At 33.3% G+C, this 20933-nt stretch overlaps 8 protein-coding genes and 2 non-coding genes across 10 annotated transcripts; 5 read left to right on the top strand and 5 right to left on the bottom strand.

The window, feature by feature from the left end:
* Positions 1 to 120: 120 nt before the first annotated feature.
* On the top strand, positions 121 to 4812 carry NAEGRDRAFT_61738 (uncharacterized protein; the record flags this gene model as incomplete). The annotated part of the gene is made up of 1 exon (XM_002682746.1): positions 121 to 4812. The coding sequence occupies one exon, from the start codon at positions 121 to 123 to the stop codon at positions 4810 to 4812; it is 4692 nt and encodes a 1563-aa protein (XP_002682792.1).
* Positions 4813 to 4886: 74 nt separating this feature from the next.
* NAEGRDRAFT_61737 (uncharacterized protein) lies at positions 4887 to 5537 on the top strand (the record flags this gene model as incomplete). The annotated part of the gene is made up of 1 exon (XM_002682745.1): positions 4887 to 5537. One exon carries the CDS (start codon positions 4887 to 4889, stop codon positions 5535 to 5537), a length of 651 nt encoding a protein of 216 aa, XP_002682791.1.
* Positions 5538 to 7930: 2393 nt separating this feature from the next.
* On the bottom strand, positions 7931 to 8011 carry NAEGRDRAFT_t11. Its single transcript has one exon. It is a non-coding gene; the product is annotated as a tRNA-Ser (tRNA).
* Positions 8012 to 8188: 177 nt separating this feature from the next.
* NAEGRDRAFT_29844 (uncharacterized protein) lies at positions 8189 to 8923 on the top strand (the record flags this gene model as incomplete). Its single annotated transcript, XM_002682744.1, has 1 exon — positions 8189 to 8923. One exon carries the CDS (start codon positions 8189 to 8191, stop codon positions 8921 to 8923), a length of 735 nt encoding a protein of 244 aa, XP_002682790.1.
* A 23-nt stretch (positions 8924 to 8946) lies between these two features.
* Positions 8947 to 10113, bottom strand: NAEGRDRAFT_29745 (uncharacterized protein; the record flags this gene model as incomplete). The annotated part of the gene is made up of 1 exon (XM_002682550.1): positions 8947 to 10113. The coding sequence occupies one exon, from the start codon at positions 10111 to 10113 to the stop codon at positions 8947 to 8949; it is 1167 nt and encodes a 388-aa protein (XP_002682596.1).
* Positions 10114 to 11263: 1150 nt separating this feature from the next.
* On the bottom strand, positions 11264 to 12766 carry NAEGRDRAFT_45345 (uncharacterized protein; the record flags this gene model as incomplete). The annotated part of the gene is made up of 1 exon (XM_002682549.1): positions 11264 to 12766. The coding sequence occupies one exon, from the start codon at positions 12764 to 12766 to the stop codon at positions 11264 to 11266; it is 1503 nt and encodes a 500-aa protein (XP_002682595.1).
* A 2473-nt stretch (positions 12767 to 15239) lies between these two features.
* On the top strand, positions 15240 to 16085 carry NAEGRDRAFT_2396 (uncharacterized protein; the record flags this gene model as incomplete). Its single annotated transcript, XM_002682743.1, has 1 exon — positions 15240 to 16085. A coding segment is annotated over one exon (846 nt), but the record flags the coding sequence as incomplete, so codon positions are not given.
* Positions 16086 to 16376: 291 nt separating this feature from the next.
* Positions 16377 to 17150, bottom strand: NAEGRDRAFT_61733 (uncharacterized protein; the record flags this gene model as incomplete). Its single annotated transcript, XM_002682548.1, has 1 exon — positions 16377 to 17150. The coding sequence occupies one exon, from the start codon at positions 17148 to 17150 to the stop codon at positions 16377 to 16379; it is 774 nt and encodes a 257-aa protein (XP_002682594.1).
* Positions 17151 to 18459: 1309 nt separating this feature from the next.
* NAEGRDRAFT_56584 (uncharacterized protein) lies at positions 18460 to 19912 on the bottom strand. The gene has a single exon (XM_002682547.1). The coding sequence runs from the start codon at positions 19892 to 19894 to the stop codon at positions 18494 to 18496; it is 1401 nt and encodes a 466-aa protein (XP_002682593.1). The 5' UTR covers positions 19895 to 19912; the 3' UTR covers positions 18460 to 18493.
* Positions 19913 to 20243: 331 nt separating this feature from the next.
* On the top strand, positions 20244 to 20317 carry NAEGRDRAFT_t17. The gene has a single exon. It is a non-coding gene; the product is annotated as a tRNA-Val (tRNA).
* Positions 20318 to 20933: the final 616 nt, after the last annotated feature.

Raw genomic sequence — 20933 nt, 5'->3', positions numbered from 1 at the left:
TTGAGGACACTTGCACTTAAAGAGGAATTCAACTTTTTTATAAGAAGACGCTAAATCCATAGTGATTCGCCATCATCAATAATATTCCAAAACAACAAAACAAAAACAATAGCATAATAGATGGCCATTGCATCATCATCAAGCACTCCCATCATTTCCTTAGAACCCTATAGCTTGGCTCCAAAGATGAGGGGAAGTGACAGTTCAGACTCACTTCACTCTCTGAGAAGACCTTCTGATACAGGCATTGGTGCTAACAATTTTCTTCCTTCCCAAAAGTTTTATGATGAGGTTTCAGAGTCCATTCAGAGCTCTACAGAGTCATCGACAATATCCTCATCATTCATTACACACGCTCGTGAAAATGTTCTTTCAATGATGACAAGTCTGCAGGAAAGAGCTCCATTGTCAGGATGGAAGCACTTTCTATTATATTTGGTCTATTATTTACTCATGTTGTGGAGTCAAATGTTTGTGCCAACCCTTAGAAATCATCGTTGGGGTTATGAGGGAAGTTATGTTTTTGAGGTTTTGAATTTTCCAACCACTCTACTCTTTAACATGATACCTTATTATGGAGCTATTGGTTTATCTGCCTTCTTCATGTCTGTAATTTGTGTTACGTGCGTGCTCTTCTGTTTGGCTTACTACTTGACCATTAAACCAAACAATCATTTCAAACTTTTAAAGTTATCCTTGTGGTATTTGAGCTGGTTCATCAAGGGTTCTTATCTGATTGGAAGTCATTTGTTGGTTGGCTTTCTTGATTGCAACTATTTCCAGAAAATTAGTATAACTGTGGAGACTGTTTTTGGAACCTCAACAGTTGAAGTAAATCCTCTCAACAGATTTGATTTGATTGGATGCATGGATAGCGAGAATACTATCATGATTGTGCTGTCTATTTGTACATTATTTACCTTGATCATCATCTATCCTCTGACAGAGTTTGTTACTTCAAACTCAAATCCACAGAGTAAGATACCTCTCACCTCTGAGACCAGCCTGATGTTTAGTATTGTTGGTGTATTGAACATTATTGGCTTGATTTGTGAGCTAGTTATTCCAAAAGAATATTCCTATGTTTCGTCTATTGCAAATGTACTCATCTCTGGATTGTGTTGTATCACTCAATTAAGACATGTTCCATTCTTTACGCATTACGAAAATGCTATTGTTCAAGGTGTGTATGGAGCAAGATTAGCTGCCAGTGTTGGTTCGCTCATTACATCTCTGGTCAATTCGAACAATGAATCGGCGATTGGTGGAGGTTTGGTTGGATTCACGATTGCTTTAATGATACTGGGTTTCGTTTTGGGATTTCTAGTTCAATTCGTATGGATTTGGGTTAAATTGAGATCCATCAGAAGCTTTATTATTGTCAATTCACATCCTTCAAGTATGGAAATCAAAGAAAGTGCAGAAACAGACTTGGCATTGCTGAATTATATTGAGAAGATGGCCTCTGTAGTCTATTCAGATTTAGACGAATCCAAATCTGTTCAATATCTTAATTTATTCTTAAAACTTTCCCTTCGGAGAAAGAATGATGCTATAATAGCATTTTGCTTTGTGAAAGGTCTGGTTCAACACAAAATGTTCCGAAATGTCTCTTCTCTCATCTATTCATCATTGCTTGTTCAAACTTTTTGGTCAGAAGAACAAAATTCCAGTGTTCTGGCAACAAGTTTACTGAGGAAGGCAATGAAAAGTGATCCAGCTTTTTTTGAAGTGCTTGCCATTCAGGAAAGAATCAAGGAAGTGGAATCGAATTCATTCTCAAAAAGTGGCCTATTTGAAATCTCTTGCCAAATCCAAAAATTGGAAAAACTTCAAAGCAACCTTTTAGCTCTACACAAAGTTTTCTGGAAGGAAATGGCAAATGAGCATATCAATTATGAATCTTTAAAGAAAACCAATAGAACCATTTATAATCTGACAAGTGAGTGCAAATCCATGCTAAAGAACTTGTCTTTCAATTACAAACACAACAAGACAGTATTGAGAGTTCAGGCAAACTTTATTGAAAATTTTGAATTTAACAAACCATTGGCAGATTCTCTCTATGCAGAGGCCAATTCACTTGAAGAAGAAGAAATGAAGAAGAAACGGAGAGGTTCTCACAGTAGAGCTCCACCAACCAAGAGAAACAATCGAATTGTTCCAAATGAAAAATTAGAAACTGCAAGTGCCTTCTTTGAAGAAGGCTCCAATATTGACACTGCAGAACAAGAAAAACTGGAAGAGATGGAAGATGCTTTTGACAATCCACAACTCAAAAAGGAAATTCTCTTCTTGAATGCCATTGCCAATCCAAAACCAAATGGAATTGTCAAAATCTTATCCTTCTCTTACTTCCTCTTTGTCATTGCATGTATTGTGGCCTCGATTGTTTTGAGTGTATTCTATTCCTTTCAGGTTAAATCAACCGTTCCTTACGTTGAGCATGTTTGCTTTCCAGGAACTCTTCCATTTTCCATCATTAGAAATATTAGAGCTTGTCAAAATTGGATTAATACATTTAATTTCCAGGAAGTGGAATTTCCACCTCTTACAGAAGGTTATCCTTCCATTTCAAAATCAGCTTACATTTTAGATCACAAAAAGAAACTAGAAACAAGTTTAGAATATTTGAAACGATTAGTTTCGATTGGACAAGAGGGTGTCTTTACTGATGCCATTTATACCGACTATTCATCAAGTATTTATTCGATTAATTTTCCAACTGAGGATGCATCAGATCCACATTTCTACTCTGGTCCATATCAAACAAGAAATGCCTCAATTGTTGATATTACCAACTCTCTAATCAAATATACTCAACTTCTTATTGATGATTTCCCACTGGAATTGCTGTTATCAGTTGAGAATTCTTCTTCCTTAATTGAAAGGCAAAAATTATTGAATATTACTTCCCAAGATTCATACTTTAATCCACTTCCAAACTTTAACTTTAATTACTTGTGGGCTAATAAGGGAGTTTTTACAACAGCTTATGAAGGATTTTGCACCAAGTACTTGGACAGTACAATCTCAGTAATTGATCAAAGTGTTAATCAATTTATGATTTATACAGCAGTAATGTTATCGGCCTTTGTGTTGGTTAGTGCAATGTTCATTGCCTTAATGTTGGTAGAATTGAGTAATATGAAAAAGTTAGCTAAACTTTTTGAAACTCAAATCAAGAAGGACATAATTGGAAAGATTTTCCACAATATATCTAACAGACTTCAGAATGATGCCATAGGAAGCACACGTATAATATCTATTGATCAGATCAAACCAAATTTGTTTGTCATTTTCAGCTGCATTGTAATTGTAGTGTCCACCTGTGCCACAATTGCCTTAATGTTTACAGAGGCGTATGTCAATGGACAAGAAGCTATTAACACCATGACACGTGTTCGTCTTTCTATTCAGGCAGGTGTGAATGTTGAGAGATCTGCCTTCAGTGCTCAAGAATTCTATACATATTTTGGAGCTGAACAATTCACTTCTCCAACTGCACCATTGAGATATAAACTGAAACGAACAGTATCGTTTGGTGATTTGAGATTGTGGCAAGCGAGAAGTAGATTCGACTCGTTGGCTGCTGGAGTAAACGATGGAATTGCAGCAGCCTCAGATTACATGAGCAAACTCATTTATGGATCTAAGGAGTTGTCTCTTGTTCCTCTTCTTGGAAAATATCCAACTGTCGATAAGATTATTTCAGTTGGCGTTGATAATTGCACTGAATATATGAGAGCAAACAATATTACCTTCATTTATGCTACCTTCAAGCTTTATTGCCAGGGATTGGAGACTGTATTCTCTGATTTTGCTAGTACCGCTCCACAATTAGTCATTGATTCAAGAAAACATTATATTCTGCAACAATCTGTAATTTCAAATGGTACACTATTGGACCCTTTTACTTTGGCCATGAGAAACAATCTATTGCTTCGTCTATCTCAACCATTAATTGCAAAGTATACTGCTTTTATTAAGGAATTTGTCAAAGAGTCTTCTGTTCCGGTATTTTCTGTTACAATTAGTTCTTCAATTATTGGTTTGATTGTTATATTATCTTCCGTTTTAGTATTTTGCTACATGCTTTCAAATTTCTGGAGCCAGTACCATTCATTCAGAAACATGTTAAATTACCTACCAATCGACGTTATTGATCACAATGAATTATTAAGGGAGTTTGCATTACACCACAAGTTGGAAACTAATTATCCATTTCTCTTGAGAAAAAAGACTGCCCACCCACTGGACGAAACCAATGATGAATATTCTAGCTTGAAGGTTGTTTTCAATTCAAGTGTGGAAGGTACAATGATTTGTAAAGAAAATGGAGAAATTGAATTGTTTAATTCGTCTGGATTGAGAATGTTTGGAAGTAAGAGTTTGGATATTTTGGGAACTTCAATGCTTGATTTATTTGATAATCCCTTCAGAGCCCAGGTAAAGCAATTGTGCCATGCTCTCATTTCACAATCAAAGGAGCAGCAATCGAATGAAAATAACGAACAAAAACTTGTGGAGAGCTTGGAAGTTGACATGATGAGAAAGAACAATACCAAGTTCCCTGCCAAGATAACCATTTATGCAATTCGGTTGCTTGGAAAGGATGCCAAGATTCTGATAACTTTCAAAGACATTACACAAGAAAAAAAGCAATCCCTCTTGCTAGCTGATGAAAAGAAGAAGAGTGAAAATTTATTGAAGAATATATTACCAATTAAGGTAGCCAATCGTTTAAAAGCTGGAGAAACCTTTATTGCAGAGAAATTTGATGATATTACTTGTTTCTTTAGCGATATGTAAGTAGTATTTTAATCATCCAATTGATTCATTATATTGACTATTTTAGGGTTGGATTTACAAGAATTAGTAGTAAGATGCAACCAACAGATCTTGTGAAAATGTTAAATAGTATTGTGAATGGATTTGATGTATTGACAGAGAAGTATGAATTGGAAAAGATTAAGACTATTGGAGATGCTTACTTTCTAGTTGGTGGTCTTCACAATAGTCAATCTGATCACCCAGAGCGTGTTTTAAAGTTTGCCATCGATGCATTTGGAGTCATTCATCAATATAACAAGAATAAGGTTGTGGAAACAGAAGATATCAATATAAGGTATGTTTTAATAGGTGATGGAAACATTATTAATCAAATTCATTCGTATAGAGTTGGCATCAACACAGGATCAGTTGTGGCAGGTGTGATTGGCTCCAAGAAGTTTGCCTATGACCTATGGGGTGATGCCATCAATGTGGCTTCAAGAATGGAATCCACTGGAGTTGCAGGTACTATTCAAATTTCTCGTTCGACCTATGAGAGAGTCTTCGATTTGGGATATGAATTTGAAGAGAGGGAGGTTGACGCTAAAGGCAAAGGAATAGTCAAGACCTATCTCATGAATCCAAAACACCTAATGAGTGTTAATTATTCACACATACTCACCACTCAACAATCGTTACAGGATGTGATGAAATCTCAACAGAGTATGTTTGCTCTCTCAACCATTAGAGAAAAAGACGAATAATACTTTTAATTGCATTTAATAAACATTGAGTTTTTCACAAAATTTTACAACAAATTATCTCGTTCAAGCGTGGATTGAGAGATGGTGCGTTTTATCAACTATAACTCAACAATTTCAGAAACATCCGCTGTACAATTGTTTTTCCAAATAATGGTGAATTTACTTGTTTTTAATGTTGGACAACATATAATCTAAGCAATTTCACTGAACACACTGAATGATTTTACCAATACTCTCATACAGGTCATCATATTTGGAAAGTTTGTAAATTCGTTCAACAATTAAACCATCACTCTTATTACTGATAATAAGAACTCATTGGATTGGAAATTTTATGAGGAATCCAACAAGACCTCGATAGGATTATCGTTCTCAATTAATTATCGAGAAAAAAACATAAAACAAGATTTGTTATTTATTTTAAAAAATGACCTAATTTTAACCAAATCGGATCATGTAAGTTCTTTCAATATCTCCAAATAAAAAACATTTGATTTATTGGAATTGAGATTTGTGATTTGATGTAATATAATTGGTAACAATGTTACCCTTTTACAGAACTTTTGAACATGTTAAATCGAATAAATAGTAACAGCATTCAACAAGACTTTCAATTCATTCAAAAAAAACAAAATAACAATAATCAACAACATGCTCCAATTAAATGAATCCAACAATCAATACCTTCATTGTATTGAATTTCACATGAGTGAAATATGTGAAGGCTTTGAAATACAATTTTGTAAGTATTTTTTGGATTTCTATATATTTATTTAGATTTGTTTTATTAATTAATTGAAGGGTTTTTAAATGTTGAGTGTGGAATGAATTTCTCGTTCAAATCTATTCTCACATCTTATGGTGACCATATACATTCTCATCTCCGTCAAAGGCTGACACTAGTGTCCACTGGAAATACCAATCCTGAACCACTGTTACTACTACTACTCTGAACATTTGATGGAGAAATACTGCTGGTGGTGTTGTAATTATATGTTGCTCCTTCTTACTTCTCTTAGAATGAGATAAAGAGGAAGCGAATGTGAGCATGACGATTTTTAAATGATGAAACTTGTCTAATCTCACTTATCTAATAAAAATCAATCGTGTGTATGTTTTCTAAAAAGGAAAGCATGTAACTTAATTCAAAATATTTTTTTAACAAGCCTTGTTTCTTCAACATCAGTTTATTTTTCACCATATTAACTCATTGATTCAATAGATTCAGAAGTCTCTCAATTTCGCCAAAATAGAATCGAATGATTTGATTTGGAAAGGGATTTGTAATTTGATACAATTATAAATTAACAACAAGTCCACACACTCTAATGAACACCAATACTTGAAAAAATACAATCTGTGGCCGCCACAAAAACTTCCCTTCAGCATTTGATTTTTCCAACTTCATCACCTCAAGAATGTAAGATCAAAAATCCAATCAAATACACAACTTCATCAAATTATTTCAAATTTTTTAACAAGCCTTTGAAAATTATTTGTTCACTCATAATTTATCTTAGTATTACCGTTTTTTGGGAAACATTGTAAATCCAATTAATTATCGTTAATTTATATATTTTCCTTTCTACTACAATGTGTGGATTATAAAAATTTTATTTAGTTTGAATTTATTTTAGAAAACGTGAAAAATGCGAGCCTCAAAAATTTTCTAAGAATAGAATTACGGTTAGTAAACTGTTTTGGGAGAAAAAGGAGAATGAATTACTCTTATTAAATTCCTCAAAAAAAATGCACATTTTATTTCATCAAGAAAATCAAATTGATTCCTTTAAATATAATTTATTGATAAATAGTATTATTAATGGAATGGAAGAATTAGTTGAATCCATTAATTTCACACAAAATTTGCCCGTGTATTAATTTGCAGCTCATAGATATATCCTTGAAAGAAAAAAACAACCAAGTCTGTTTTTAAGGAGTTTCCTTATTCTTTCTTTTGATGGCTTTAGTTTTCTCCTTTTTCTGCTTCTCTTTAACTGAAGTAGTAATAATTAATGGTTCAATATTTGCCTTGTCTCCAAAGAATCTAACTTAATTCCACTGCATACAGATTCAAATTGTTATTTTGTTCTAAACTAATTACATTTCTACCAGACTGAAGGAAAATAAATTGTGTTTAAGTATATTATTACAAAAACATAATAAATAATCCCATTATTTGTAACATGTTTGAATCACCGAACAATTTAGAGTGAAATTTTAATTTATCACCAAAACGGTAACAGGTTTTTTGTTTGAGTTGTAAAATAATTCTTATCAACCATTCTTTGATTGGAGCGAGAGTATACCATCCCTAACCGTAAATTGTAGATAAATCCAAAGTTCCATCCCTAAAAATGGATCCCAAAAGCTGTAATATTTAAAAGTTCACTCGCAGACTGCAGGATTCGAACCTACGAAGGTTTCCCCAACAGATTTCAAGTCTGTCGCCTTAACCACTCGGCCAAGTCTGCTACAGATATTCCAAATTCAATAGTTTTTATGTTGAACACAAACTGGAATTCATTACTAGACTAGGAAATGAATAACACAATTTACAAGACTAGCATTTCCAATAAATGGAAATTTTGCAATCAGATTTTAAAAAAACCTTAAAGAGATAATTTATGAGAAAAAATTTTCTAAAAAAAATGTTTGATTACTTTTCATCGCTGGCTGAGCAAGTTTCACAAACGGTTACACAAAATGGCAACCAACTGATCGAGTTGTACAAGAAGGATATTGATGAATTTGCTGATGCCGTTTCTGTTGGTATTGTAAAGATTAATGAATTGGCTTCAGAATTGGGAGATTCGGATCAATCATCATCAAATATTAGTATTGAAAATATTCTGTACAATGAACAATCATACAAAACACCAATTTATTTAAGTGATGAAAATGATTTGAATACTATTCAAATTGATATTGATTCTAAAACTGATGAAATTAGTAAATTGTTGGAAAATGATCCAAAATTAAAGGAAATTCATACTAACATTGTCCCTTCACAAATATCATTTATATTATTCTGGAAGAGATATTATCAATTAAAATTAAATTTTGAGGAAAATGAAAAGAAGAGAAAGTTGTTTGAATCTTTGAATAATACAAACACCAAGAATGAAAGTGTTAAAGAACATTTATATTTGGACGTTCTGAAGGATATTCTAAATGATGATTTTAATTCCGTACAAGAGATTAGAGACTACATTAAAATGCAATTAGGTTCCGAAGTTTTATCATTGAATGAAACAACATTAGCAACAAATGACACTACATTAGAGGTTAACAGTGATAATATTGTTGCTGCTAGTGGTGACGCCACCACATCTGACAATGCTACAAGTGCAGCACAAAATGATGAGGATGATGATTGGGAATAAATTGTACAGTATTTAATGAAATATTAATTGTTAATAAATGGATGCAGTAAAGCGTCATTAACACTCAACCTTTTTGATGGATCCAGAGCTAATGCCTTCTCTAAGAAATCATGCAATAACATGACTTGCTTCTTTTCTTCCATGAGTGCTTGCTCAGATCCATTCTCATCTTGTTGATGGTTTTGGAGCATAGAGTTCAATAACATGGCTTTCAAATCTCTAGTATTTCGTTGGAAGTATACTTTAGAAATCTTGATCTTCTTGGTGAGTTTGTCGAATTCTCTAAATAAAAAGGCACCATCACTTTCGAAATGATTTTCTCTAAAAGCACACCTCTTTAGAACCTTGTTTGGAAATTTACCTTTTAATTCCATGATTAATCTCAGATGATCATTGTTGTTTTGGGATGTAAATAAAATTTTACCAGTGTACAATTCATAAATAGTACAAGCAATGCTCCACATATCAATAGGATAAGAATACTTCATTCCTAAAATAATTTCTGGAGCTCTATAAAATCTAGACACTAAATATGGTGTTATAGTATTTTCACTGATATGACATGCTGATCCAAAATCAGATAATTTTACAAATTGATGTGAGTGATCCAGCAAAATATTATCAGGCTTGATATCTGCGTGTATTATATTACATTCTTGAATATATTTTAGGGCATTAACAAGTTGTTTTGTATAGATTTTGCATGCCTGTATGGAAATACCCACACTGTGTTGGTGACCTTGCACTTTTCCATAATTCTTTAGTACATCTCTCAAATTCATCTCCAATAATTCGAATACAATGCATAAATGGTTTCTATACGTGAATGATTCAACCATTTTAATTATACTATATTCTTGGGTATCCTTTTCATTGATTTTGGATAATAGATCCAATTCTTTTAGCCCTGCCTTTTTCATAGATTCAATATTTCTTATTATTTTTATAGCTACTAATGTAGGTGTTTGGGCTGTGTTTTTAGTGGAATTCAAATCAGTTGCTTTTACAACACAACTGAAAACACCTTGTCCTAGGAATTGTTCAACTTTGTATCGTTGATTAATTACTTCTCCAATGTTATATCTGTAATATCCTTCAGCATCATCATATAATTCTGTTGAGGTATTGTTATCTAGATTACTATTAGTGTTCAATAATTTTACAAGTGTATCAGGTGAATCTGCAAACATGTCAATGATTGGTGATTCAGAGTTTGAATTGTCTTCATCATATAGTGAAGTTACTTTTGTTTCTTCTGTAATATCAGATTTGTCATCGATTTCCCTTTCTCTTTGTTTTTCAATTTGATGAATAAATAATGCTCTCTCATCGTTAGCATTATACTCCCTCAATGGTTCTACTGTTTCTTCATCGCCATCACTATCAGCAGAATTTTCAGTGCTATTGTCTTCCATTTGCTCACTTTCTACTGTTGATGGATTAACCTCTGAAAGAATTAATTCCTCCATTTGTTTAAATCTCATTCTTCGTTCTTCTCTTTTTGCTGCTACTTGCTCTTCATCATTATTTTGTAATAAAAGAGTTTCGTTATTTAATTGTTGCTTCAATCTCTCTTCTGTATTTTCATCCTTCTTTTCCGAGATGATCGAATTATTTAAAGTAGGAGGAAGGGAAGGTTTTTCATCAATTTTAACTTTCTTTACTTGATGTTCAGTATTGTTTACATTATTACTATCAACTGTCTTTCTTTTATGATCTTGTTCCGAAATCCTATTGTTATTATTACTTATCCTATCATCTCTTCTATTATAATTTTCTTTATATTTAAAAGAATCAGAAGATGAGGAATTGTTGTGATGAGATTGTTTCATACTCACAGTCTTGTTATGATGATCATAATTTCTATAATTTCCTTCATAATTATCACTTCTTCTATTGTTATTGTAATTATTTGAAGATGATCTGTAATCTCCTCCAGCACCACCACCAGTATTATTATTATTATAGCCACCTCTTCCTTGCCTATTATCTTGTTGTCTATTATTATGTGAGGAATCGTGATATCTACTACTTTCTGATGATGATGAATTATATTGTCTTCTGCCACCACTAGAAGACGATGATTGATTATAATTACTACTATTATTGTATGAATAATTATTGTTCCGTGATGAGTTTTGTTGTTGGCTCATTTTTTTATTAATTAAAATTTAAAATTTAATAAATTGTTAATTTTATTTACAACAGGTTGTTTTATTAAAATGGAAAGTGCCAAAGAATAACTTTCAAGGTGGATAATACAAAGCATGATGAGATTAATCAATTTGATGGATAAAAAACAATAATTTATTGGAGTAAATTTACAAAATGTTAAATACCTTAATCCTTATACTTTTTTCTATCACTTTCATAATCTGAACGACGATTATCATAACCTCCTCTCTTTTCACCTCTCTTATCATACTTATCGTACGAATGATCATTTCTACCTCCTCTATCATTGCCTCTGTCATTGTAGCCTCCTCTTCTATTATCATAATTATCTCCTCTTCTGTTATCATAGGAATCTCTTCTTGGAGGTGATCTTCTATAACTATTATTACTTCTATTATTGTAAGATCCAGATCGATTGTCTTGTTTATTGTCATGACTATCATATCGGTGATTGTTACTTCCACCACTATTGCTATTGTAATTTTGACTAGGTGGAGATGATTTAGCACTATTACTGTTATTATAATTATTAGAGTTGTTATTAGAATTATGGTAACTAGATGATGAATTAAATTGACTTGTTGCAGTACTGAGAAGTGAAGGAGGAGCACCTGAATCCAAATTTGCTTTATAATTGTCAACTCTCCTTCTTAGATCATAATTTGGAGCTAGAGCATCAATAGATTGATCAGGAGATTTACAATTTGGACAAGTTAAATGAGTATCATGTATTAATGCATGAGTAATGCAATTATTGCAATAATTTGTTTTACAGCATGGAATGGTGACAGCATCAGTTAAGATCTTTGAACAAATTGAGCATTGGAATTCTTTTGGAACTTCCCTAATTTCCACATTCTTCTTACCTAAAATCTTTGAAAATTCCTTTTCATTTGGTGCCAAAACAGCTAAATTTCCTCCAGGCATTACAACTGTATTATTTGAATCGGCTTTTGGTGCTTCAATAGGTTGTAAAAAACTCTTTGGAATACCAACTGGAATACGAATAGTTTTAATATTATATCTAGCATCGCCATTAGTTGGACAATGTTGAATGTAATGTCCTGTCTTTTTACATCTGTGACAAATATAATTTGGTGGAGGAATACGTTTTGATTGGGAATGATGCTGTTGTTGACTTGGTGTATCCGGAATCCATTTTCCTGTATTATTTGCTAAATCTCTCAATTTTTGTTCTTCTCCTATTGTTTCCTCTGTTGTCTCGTTCCCACTTGATCCAGAAAAAACAGAAGCAAAAGATGCTCCGCTATCATTTGACGATGTATTTCTTGAAAATAGGCTTCCTGTTAAACTCTTTTGATTTGTATTATTATTATTATTAGAGAGGAGTGATGATGAATTATTATTAGATGGAGGAATGATGGCAGGCTGGGAATTTGCAGAAGGATTATTATTAGCAGATCCTACACTTCTTGTTACAGGTACTCTTTTAACCAGCACTGAAGTATTCTTTGGTACAACATCTTGATCATACTTGTACACTTCTCCAGTTTGAGCGTTTTCCAAGACAAGATCATAGTCCATTGTTTTAGGTAACTTCTTTTGTGTAGCAATACTCTGTTTTAATTTGGACAAGGAAATGCCATTGCCTTCCACTGTGATTGTATCATAATCCTTTGCGGATTTAAACTTGTAAAAGACTGACATTTTTTTTAATTAAATTTTTAAATTCTCAAAATTTGATGATGAACATAAATAATTGCAACAATTATTGAGTAATATTAGAAGAGAATTATAAATAGCATCGTTTGAATAGATATCCAAACAAGACCCAAATACTAAAGAATTAAAATTTGAACTTGCACTCCTTTGTGGCTTATTGCCAATAGGAAGTTGAACCAGTTTCTTCTCTATGTACTATTAAGCACAAATATCTAATTGCTTCAGAAGTTCGTTGTATAATTGGTTGACAAGCATCATTCTCAAGTGATAAATTACAGCAAAATAACTGAAATACACGTAATGACTAACACTGTTGCATTCTGTCTCTATAGAGAAGTGTGTTTTTATGTAATTTGAAACCAATTTCATATTTAAGATGTTCACAAGCTAGCGTAAAATCGATAGAGAATAATATTAAGCTGTATCAAAAACCTTAGAAAACTGTTACTCACCTGTTACTGGTCCACAACAGACATTATAAAAAACAAGAACACAATCATTGCTTAATGCTCCTCAAATGACCAAGTATAACAAGTTTTCAATTATTGATTTTTCACCCAACACTTCCCAAACATCCCAAATGAATGGTAATACTACTTTGCAAATACCAAAGAAAAGAGGCAGACCTTCAAAGAAGAAGGTCAGTGGTAATCAAATGTTTGTAAAGTCGACAGAATTGTTGAATCATTATGAAACTGTTTTCAATCAATGGTTCACTCAATCAACTACTACATGCAGTAGTGTTAATGTAACCAATACAAACAGAGAAGAAACAGGAACAATCCATTGGGAAATGTAAATTGATGAATCATAGTGCAATAACTCCGCTTCTTGCCTTGCCGACAACTGCTTCTTCTGTATCTAACAAAACATCATCTTTACTCACCACATCAACACACAATATTGGTTCTTCTGAGTTGCCAAAGAGGAAAATTATTAGAACTTCGATATCAATAAAAGAATTATTAAACTAAGGTTGAGAAGAACTCAATTTCAAAAACCTGTTTTTCTTCTTCCATTAAACAACTTTAATGTACCTTGATTAGCCAATGTTCATTTGAAAATTACATGCAAAACAAGGTACACCAAAATTAATGGAGATACATTGTAATACATTGTAGAAGAGGATTAACATTGAAAGATTTTTTATTAAAATTGAGCATATTGATGTGGAAGAATCTGAAATACTACTTCTTAAAAGGAATATATTGGAGCTGTTTGATTGGTGGGAATTCACAAGTCGGACTGAACAAATTCAATTCCAAATCAACCATCTCTGAGAGCAATTCATCAACACTCAAAAAACAAAATGGCCACCACAACCAATTATCTTGATAAACTCATCCGTGTCTGCTCCATCAGTGCGCTCAGCAATAGAAAACCAACCAAGAGTGAAATATTTGAAAAGTATTTAGAGAATGGCTACTCATTCGAACCTCATCAGACACAATTCGAAGACCTTCCCGATTGGCAATACATCTATGATGTATTATTTAGTGGAGAGAGTGAGAGATGGTTCTCTTATAATGAAGAGCAAGATACCATGACTCTTATGGTTCAAGTTCCGAACCTTGTCTTGGCCAATTTGCATCAACAATTTTCTAGTGATTACGACTTGTTGGAACAATTAACAACCTTGCAATTGGCAGCTGCCTTTGATAAGACAGGCAAAAGGTCAATTAAAAATGTTAGAACTAAATTGAATTCCATGGTAGAGCAAATTAAAAAAGCAAATGGACCTACTTCTGCTTCTACTTCTGTTGCTAATAGTTCTCAGTTGACAGCTGGCAGCTCATCCACTGTTGTGAGTGTAGGTAATGCCAATAAGAGCGATATTGTGCTTGTCAATACTCCAGCTCTTGCCCAGCAATTCCTCTCTGACATGTCCAAGTTCAATACCAAATTAGTAGGATTCGATTGCGAAGGTGTTAATTTGGGAATTAATGGAGTGTTGACTCTTGTACAGATTTCAGCTCACAACACTCAATACTTGTTCGATATGAAACTCAAAAATCCAACCATCACCGAAACTGTAAAGAAAATACTTGAAGACGAAACCATTTTGAAAATTATTCACAATTGTGAGAATGATTTATGTGGACTATATAAGGACTTTGATATTTGTGTTTCCTCAATTGTGGACACTTCAATTCTCTATCAAATTCTTCATCAAACCCAAAGAAATATTTCATTCAATGATTTGTGTATGCTCTATAACGTTCCAGGAAATGCTTTCAAAGATTTGGGCAAGAATCTTCATATGAGAAATAGTTGGGCAAAGAAAGTTTTTACTGAAGAAATGTTGAATTATGCTTCTGGAGATGTCAGAACTCTGGTACAGCTGTGTAAGGCCATGACACCTCCTTTGGAAGATGAGGCAAAACAAGTGTTTGCTCAAGTGGATTCTGAAGTGAAAAAATTGTGGAATTTCATTTTGGACATACTCCAAATTAAGAAATCTCCAACAGCAGGTCAGGAGTCTGCTCAACAAGATGTTGCAATTCTAACTCATCAAACTGATTACAATGTCACAATTATTAATCAAATTTACAGTTTCTTGGAGTTATTCCCAAAGAAGATTCAAGAACAGTTGTCAACAATTTCAGGTGAGGACGTGATGAATTTAATTGAAGTGGCCATGGATAAGGGAAGACCCTATGAATTATTCTACTACCACAAGAAGGAATCGCACATTGATAACTCATTTATTGTTAAACAGGAGGACATTGATGAAGTTGTCAGTAAGCTATCCTTTGGAACTGATAACAGAGCTGGAATCGATGGCGCCTTACATAGAATTAGTGCCATGCTCAATAGAAGTGAAAAAATTATTGGACTCACATTGAGAGTAGGCAGGGCAGTAATGGGAAGATCGAAAGTATTCTCAGACTTGATTGAACAAGGGAAGAGCATTTTGCTTTTGGGTAAACCAGGTTCAGGAAAGACGACTTTTATCAGAGATTTTGCCAAGACGCTTTCTGAATCAAGAAGAGTTGTCGTAGTTGACACCTCTTGTGAGATTGGTGGTTTTGGAGATGTACCTCATGTGGCGATTGGTAAGGCCAGAAGAATGCAAGTAGCTGACATTAGAAGACAACAAGAAGTAATGATTCAAGCCGTTCAGAATCACACACCAGAAGTCATTGTAATTGATGAGATTGGAACCAGGGATGAGGTCAGTACTGCAAGAACCATCGCACAGAGAGGGGTTGTTCTTTGTGGTAGTGCGCATGGTGATATGAAATCCATTCTCAAAAATCCAATTTTATGCGACTTGTTGGGTGGTGTTGAAAGTGTAATTATGAGTAAGTTTACAATATTGCAGTAATTTTAATTTTCAATAATTGATTAGGTGATAGAAACGCAACAAAAGATGGTGAAAAGATGAGACTTCAATTGAAAGCCGATCCAGTCTTTGATGTTGTCATTCAATTACCAGATGATAATGCTTGTAATGAGTGGAAGATTTTTACAAATTTGAGACAAACTGTTCAGAATATTCTTGCAAAACGTCCATTCAATATGGAAGTTAGAAAATTACTTGATAATAAGGTTGTTTCTTCAACCATTTTAGTAGAATAATTTGGTGGAAACTTTATTGGTGAACTATTATTTCAAAAAATGAATCCCCAATGAACATGGAATCATCTCTTCTGAGCCACACAATTTTCCCATCATATGGACTCATAAATTCCAATCTTAATTTGGGTACTTGATATGAACAAAGTAAATCTCCCTTCTTTACCAATTGACCTTCTTTAACAAGCCACTCTATATCATATATTTCAGTATAGTATTCTTTTGTACTAATTCCACAATTGTGATTCTCAAAATAATACATTTGAGGAGCCATATCAGGTCTATATTTTGGATTTTCATTGCTAATTCCAATAAATTTGCAATCAGCTAATGGAAGATTAGTTTCGCCACTTTCCTTCTCCATCATTGTGAATGGTGAATAAAAAAAGCCAACGTGATCTCCAACTTTTAAATTAACTTCGAGAATTCTACCTGGTTTAAGGAATTTCCACTCCTCAACTTTTTTTTCTCTCTCAATAATTATTCCAGCTTGATTTCTCTCGACCCAATCTCCTGGCTTTACTAGAAATTGTAAAATTTTCCCTTCTCTAGCTCTACAAATAGTACTCAAATAAAGATCATTTCTTTCCAAATCAAATAAATAATCTGAATTAGCAATTGTTAAATCCTCCCCTCTCATCAATGGAGTTATCAATCCTTCCACCATACTAGTCAACTCAAACAATTGACCAGCATATTGAATAATCATAATTTGTTGCTTGGCACTTAGTTTCGATGTTTCATTTATCGGAATTGACCATTTCTTAATTTTCAGAAGGGGAAGAGACATTAATTACGGTCCTTCGTTTTGACCCCACTCGTATGTAAAATAATATTTTATCCACCCCACTCGTGTGTTATGTAATTTTATTAAAATTTTAAGAAAAACCAAGCTTAGCTTTCAGCTTGCTTGATTTTTCTTTATTGTAAAAGCTTAATAAAAGTAAAAAAATATTTTAAAAAAACCTCAATACAACTAACCCTCTACCAAAACAAAAGCACTTCCAAATGTTTCCACAACAATAACACGCCTCACCTTCGCTTCATGAATTCCTACAGCTATTACCATCAAGAAATTAATTAAGGATGACCATTGGTACAAACTGATGATTCATTACCTTAGAAGACACTTTTGTAAATAGAAAGGAAGATTAATCAACAACAACCAGCACAATACAATGGTTTGTACTTCACCACATACGGACAAAAATAACCAAAGAAAAAGTTAAGAAGACTTTCCCAGCAACTATAATTCCATAGGTTTAACAAGAGAAGGAATTGGAACAAGAAGAAGAACCACTATAGAATTAGAAACGTGGAGTACCAAAGAAATCACAATTTGAAGAATCAGTAAAGAAATAATTAAATAAATAATGTTTTTACCCCCCCAATTATTTCGTAATTTTCTAGCCAACACCCCTAAATTAAAAGTAAGATTTTTACCCCTCCTCCCCACTTGTAACAGTAATTTGTGTCTCTTCCCAAGAGATTCTGTTTTATGATGATCAAATTTAAATCGTAAATCTGAGCGAATTGTAAATTTGGTTTTAATTGGAAATTCGTCATCAACTACTGGTATTGATAATGTGTGATTTTGATGATGAAATAATCTCCTCGTGATGATACCTCTGATTGCGTTATTAGAGAGTATTGCTGATGATTTATTCTGTTTAAAAAGTGAGTTTAATGTTGTGAGCATTTTTTTTGTAACTATTCATTAAAGTTCACCAGTGTTTTGTTTATTAATGTTGTGTGTTGAGGTGAACTTTGTAAAGAATGGAGGTGATTTATTAAATAAGAATCTGATCATTTGATGTCTTTTTAATGATATCCAGACAACCAGTTAAACTTTCAAAGGTAGCTCAGATCCATACAAACCATATCAACTCTAATACAGCTATGAAATGTTAAACACTTCTAAAAGATAAAAGACTACAGCACCACAGGTTCCCAAGTTGTCTCCAACCTCAGTACTGATGTGGCTCTACGATGCTTAACTTCTCAAATCGGACGGGATGAGGTGCATGAATCGTGATATGGCCGTAGCCATTCACATTCTTAAATTGTTAAATATAAATATTCTTAATTTTGTTACTAGGAGGAAGTTAAAATGTTCTTTAGAAATAGATTTATTTATGCCTCTAAATCTTCAGCTTGTTCATCCTCTGATAATCTAATCTTTTGAGGTTGGGCAGCTCTTCTTCTTTTAAAATATATGAAAATTCCAGCAGCACCTGCAATTACTACAATTCCAATTACAATGACAGCCAAAACAAGCATTGCAACAATTGCTGATTGATAGTCGATCCAATACTTTCCATTATCATTGGCATTTGGATCAATTTCTATAACTGCTACATTTCTAGAAGCATCAATTGTTTTACCATCGAATTGCATTAAAATGACAGCAATACCGCTCTTTCCTGCAGTACATGTTACACTTGACCCAGATCCAGCATCACTTGTTGGATTAACACAAACCAAATCTACTTCTGGGCAGACAAAACTCAATTTTGACAAATCAACCTTTGGTGTTACAGTTCCATCACTATCCTTGATGGTGTATTTCACTTGGAATTCTTTTTTGAGTTGTACTTTATCAGTAACCTCAATTGATCCATCAACAGCCATTTTGAAAACTTCCAATGGTTTAGTAGCAAAGTTGAAAATACTTCCGTAAACTGTGGAATCAGGTGTATATTTAAGGTCGAGGGATAATTGACCAACAGTAGAAGGGGTATGAATGAGAGAGGCAACTCCATTATTGACTGATGCAAGAACATTATCAGGTGTCATTAAAGTACCTTTCTGCCAAGTGTCAACATTATCATATTGATTTACAAATGAAAAAGACCACATCATTCTCTTACCAACATAAAATCTAGAATAATCCATTGGTTTAACACTCATTGAAATAGTTGAAAATGGAGCAAGTACACAAGACATTTGAATATTAAATCTGACATTTGTATCCAGTAGTAAATTAGAACTTTTTGCAATTAAATATGCCTTTCCAGTAACTCTAATTGCAGGTGTACTATCACTCACACAATCAGTGGCAGTTTCCAAGTTACTCTTATAGGCATAATATTTAAAACCTTGACCACTCAATGCCTTATTCTTATTATCCTCATCAACGAGTCCATATTTGAATTGGTTTGAAGATGAAGTTGATTGAATATTTACAAGACCAATAGCAGGAACTTGATTATTGGCAGCACAGTCTTCCATTGCTGAGAGAACTAGATAGGAATTTGCAGATACTGCTTTTGGACATTGTTGACTATTACAATAACAATTGGGACATGAGCATTGTTGTTGAGTGGAAGTAGTACGGAAGGATTGTGTATTGATAGGTTTGCTACTTTGTGTATTTGGTGATATGGCGAGGTCATTGGTTGGTGGTACGAAGAATCTATCTGAAACTTCGTGTTGTGGGACGAAAGTTGTTGCGTCTGATGATGAGTAGCAAAGGATGCACAGTGCAAATACAACAAGTAACAAAAGCCTGTGTGGAGGATTATTTGTCATCATTTTGTTTATTTTTTTTTGTCAACTCAAAATACGAATATTAGTGAGATTCACCTTTCAATTGTATTTTGACTAAATTAGTAATTGAATGATAGAATTGATGAAATTGTGTTAGAACTCATAAAAACTCATCTTTTTAGCTAACTAATCAAAAAATACAACTAGCTGAAAACCAACAACATCACATCGAATTGCTGTTTTCTCAGACCCTTATTCATCTAATACACCAGTCTGAATAAGATAACTCAGAATTATGGTTCGACAGTTTTGATAGATAGAAACGCTTCAAAAATTCGCTTCGTTTTCCATGTTTTGAAAAGATTAAGAAATACCTCAAATCCTTAATACTGTAGCAGCGATAGATCAGTTGGTTAGATCGTAAGCCTAACACGCTTAAGGTCGCGGGTTCAAGCCCCGCTCGCTGTAGCCTTTTGCATGTCTCATCTTTATCAAGTCGTCAGCATTACTTTTAATATCCTTTATTCTTTGTTTTTTGTGATTAAATTTTCATTCTTCTCTTATTATTTTACTGAATACAGGTTAACAAATATTGTTGTTATTCCTGTTGTTGAATAAACCTTCTCAGTGCTTTGAACTGACTTAAATATTCAACTTTGGTTGGTGTTAGTTTCGTTTAGTTAAGGCATCTAAATTGATTGAGCCAGTGAGAAAATTAAAATACACAATCCTATTAAAAATATTCCGGATTGACATGTCAATCTATAAATACTCGCTCAAAGTTGACTAATTTTTTAAATGTAACAGTAGCGTAACGGTTAGTGAATCCGATAATTGACAGCCAGGTCAGTGTTCGAATCTTGGACTAATCATTTGAAAATAACATGGCAAACCAAAACCAAAGTACAATACTTTTGTCCTTGTTGTGGAGGTAAGTGAAATTCAAGACAAGCCAAGAGTAAACATTTTGCAAAATAAACATTGTTTATTCAATCACACTTTCCAGAGTTACGGCTCTGTGTTAATGACGAAATATAAGCCGAACACTACCAGAGAGAAGATGGATTCAGGTACGTCGTGTGTC

This window comes from Naegleria gruberi, assembly GCF_000004985.1.
Source record: "Naegleria gruberi genomic scaffold NAEGRscaffold_2, whole genome shotgun sequence".
Taxonomy (NCBI): domain Eukaryota; phylum Heterolobosea; class Eutetramitea; order Acrasida; family Naegleriidae; genus Naegleria; species Naegleria gruberi.
This window is presented reverse-complemented; position numbering and strand designations above follow the sequence as displayed.

Coding starts and splice junctions, on each gene's coding strand:
- NAEGRDRAFT_56584 (XM_002682547.1), bottom strand. CDS start 19,894: ATGATGACAAATAATCCTCCACACAGGCTTTTGTTACTTGTTGTATTT.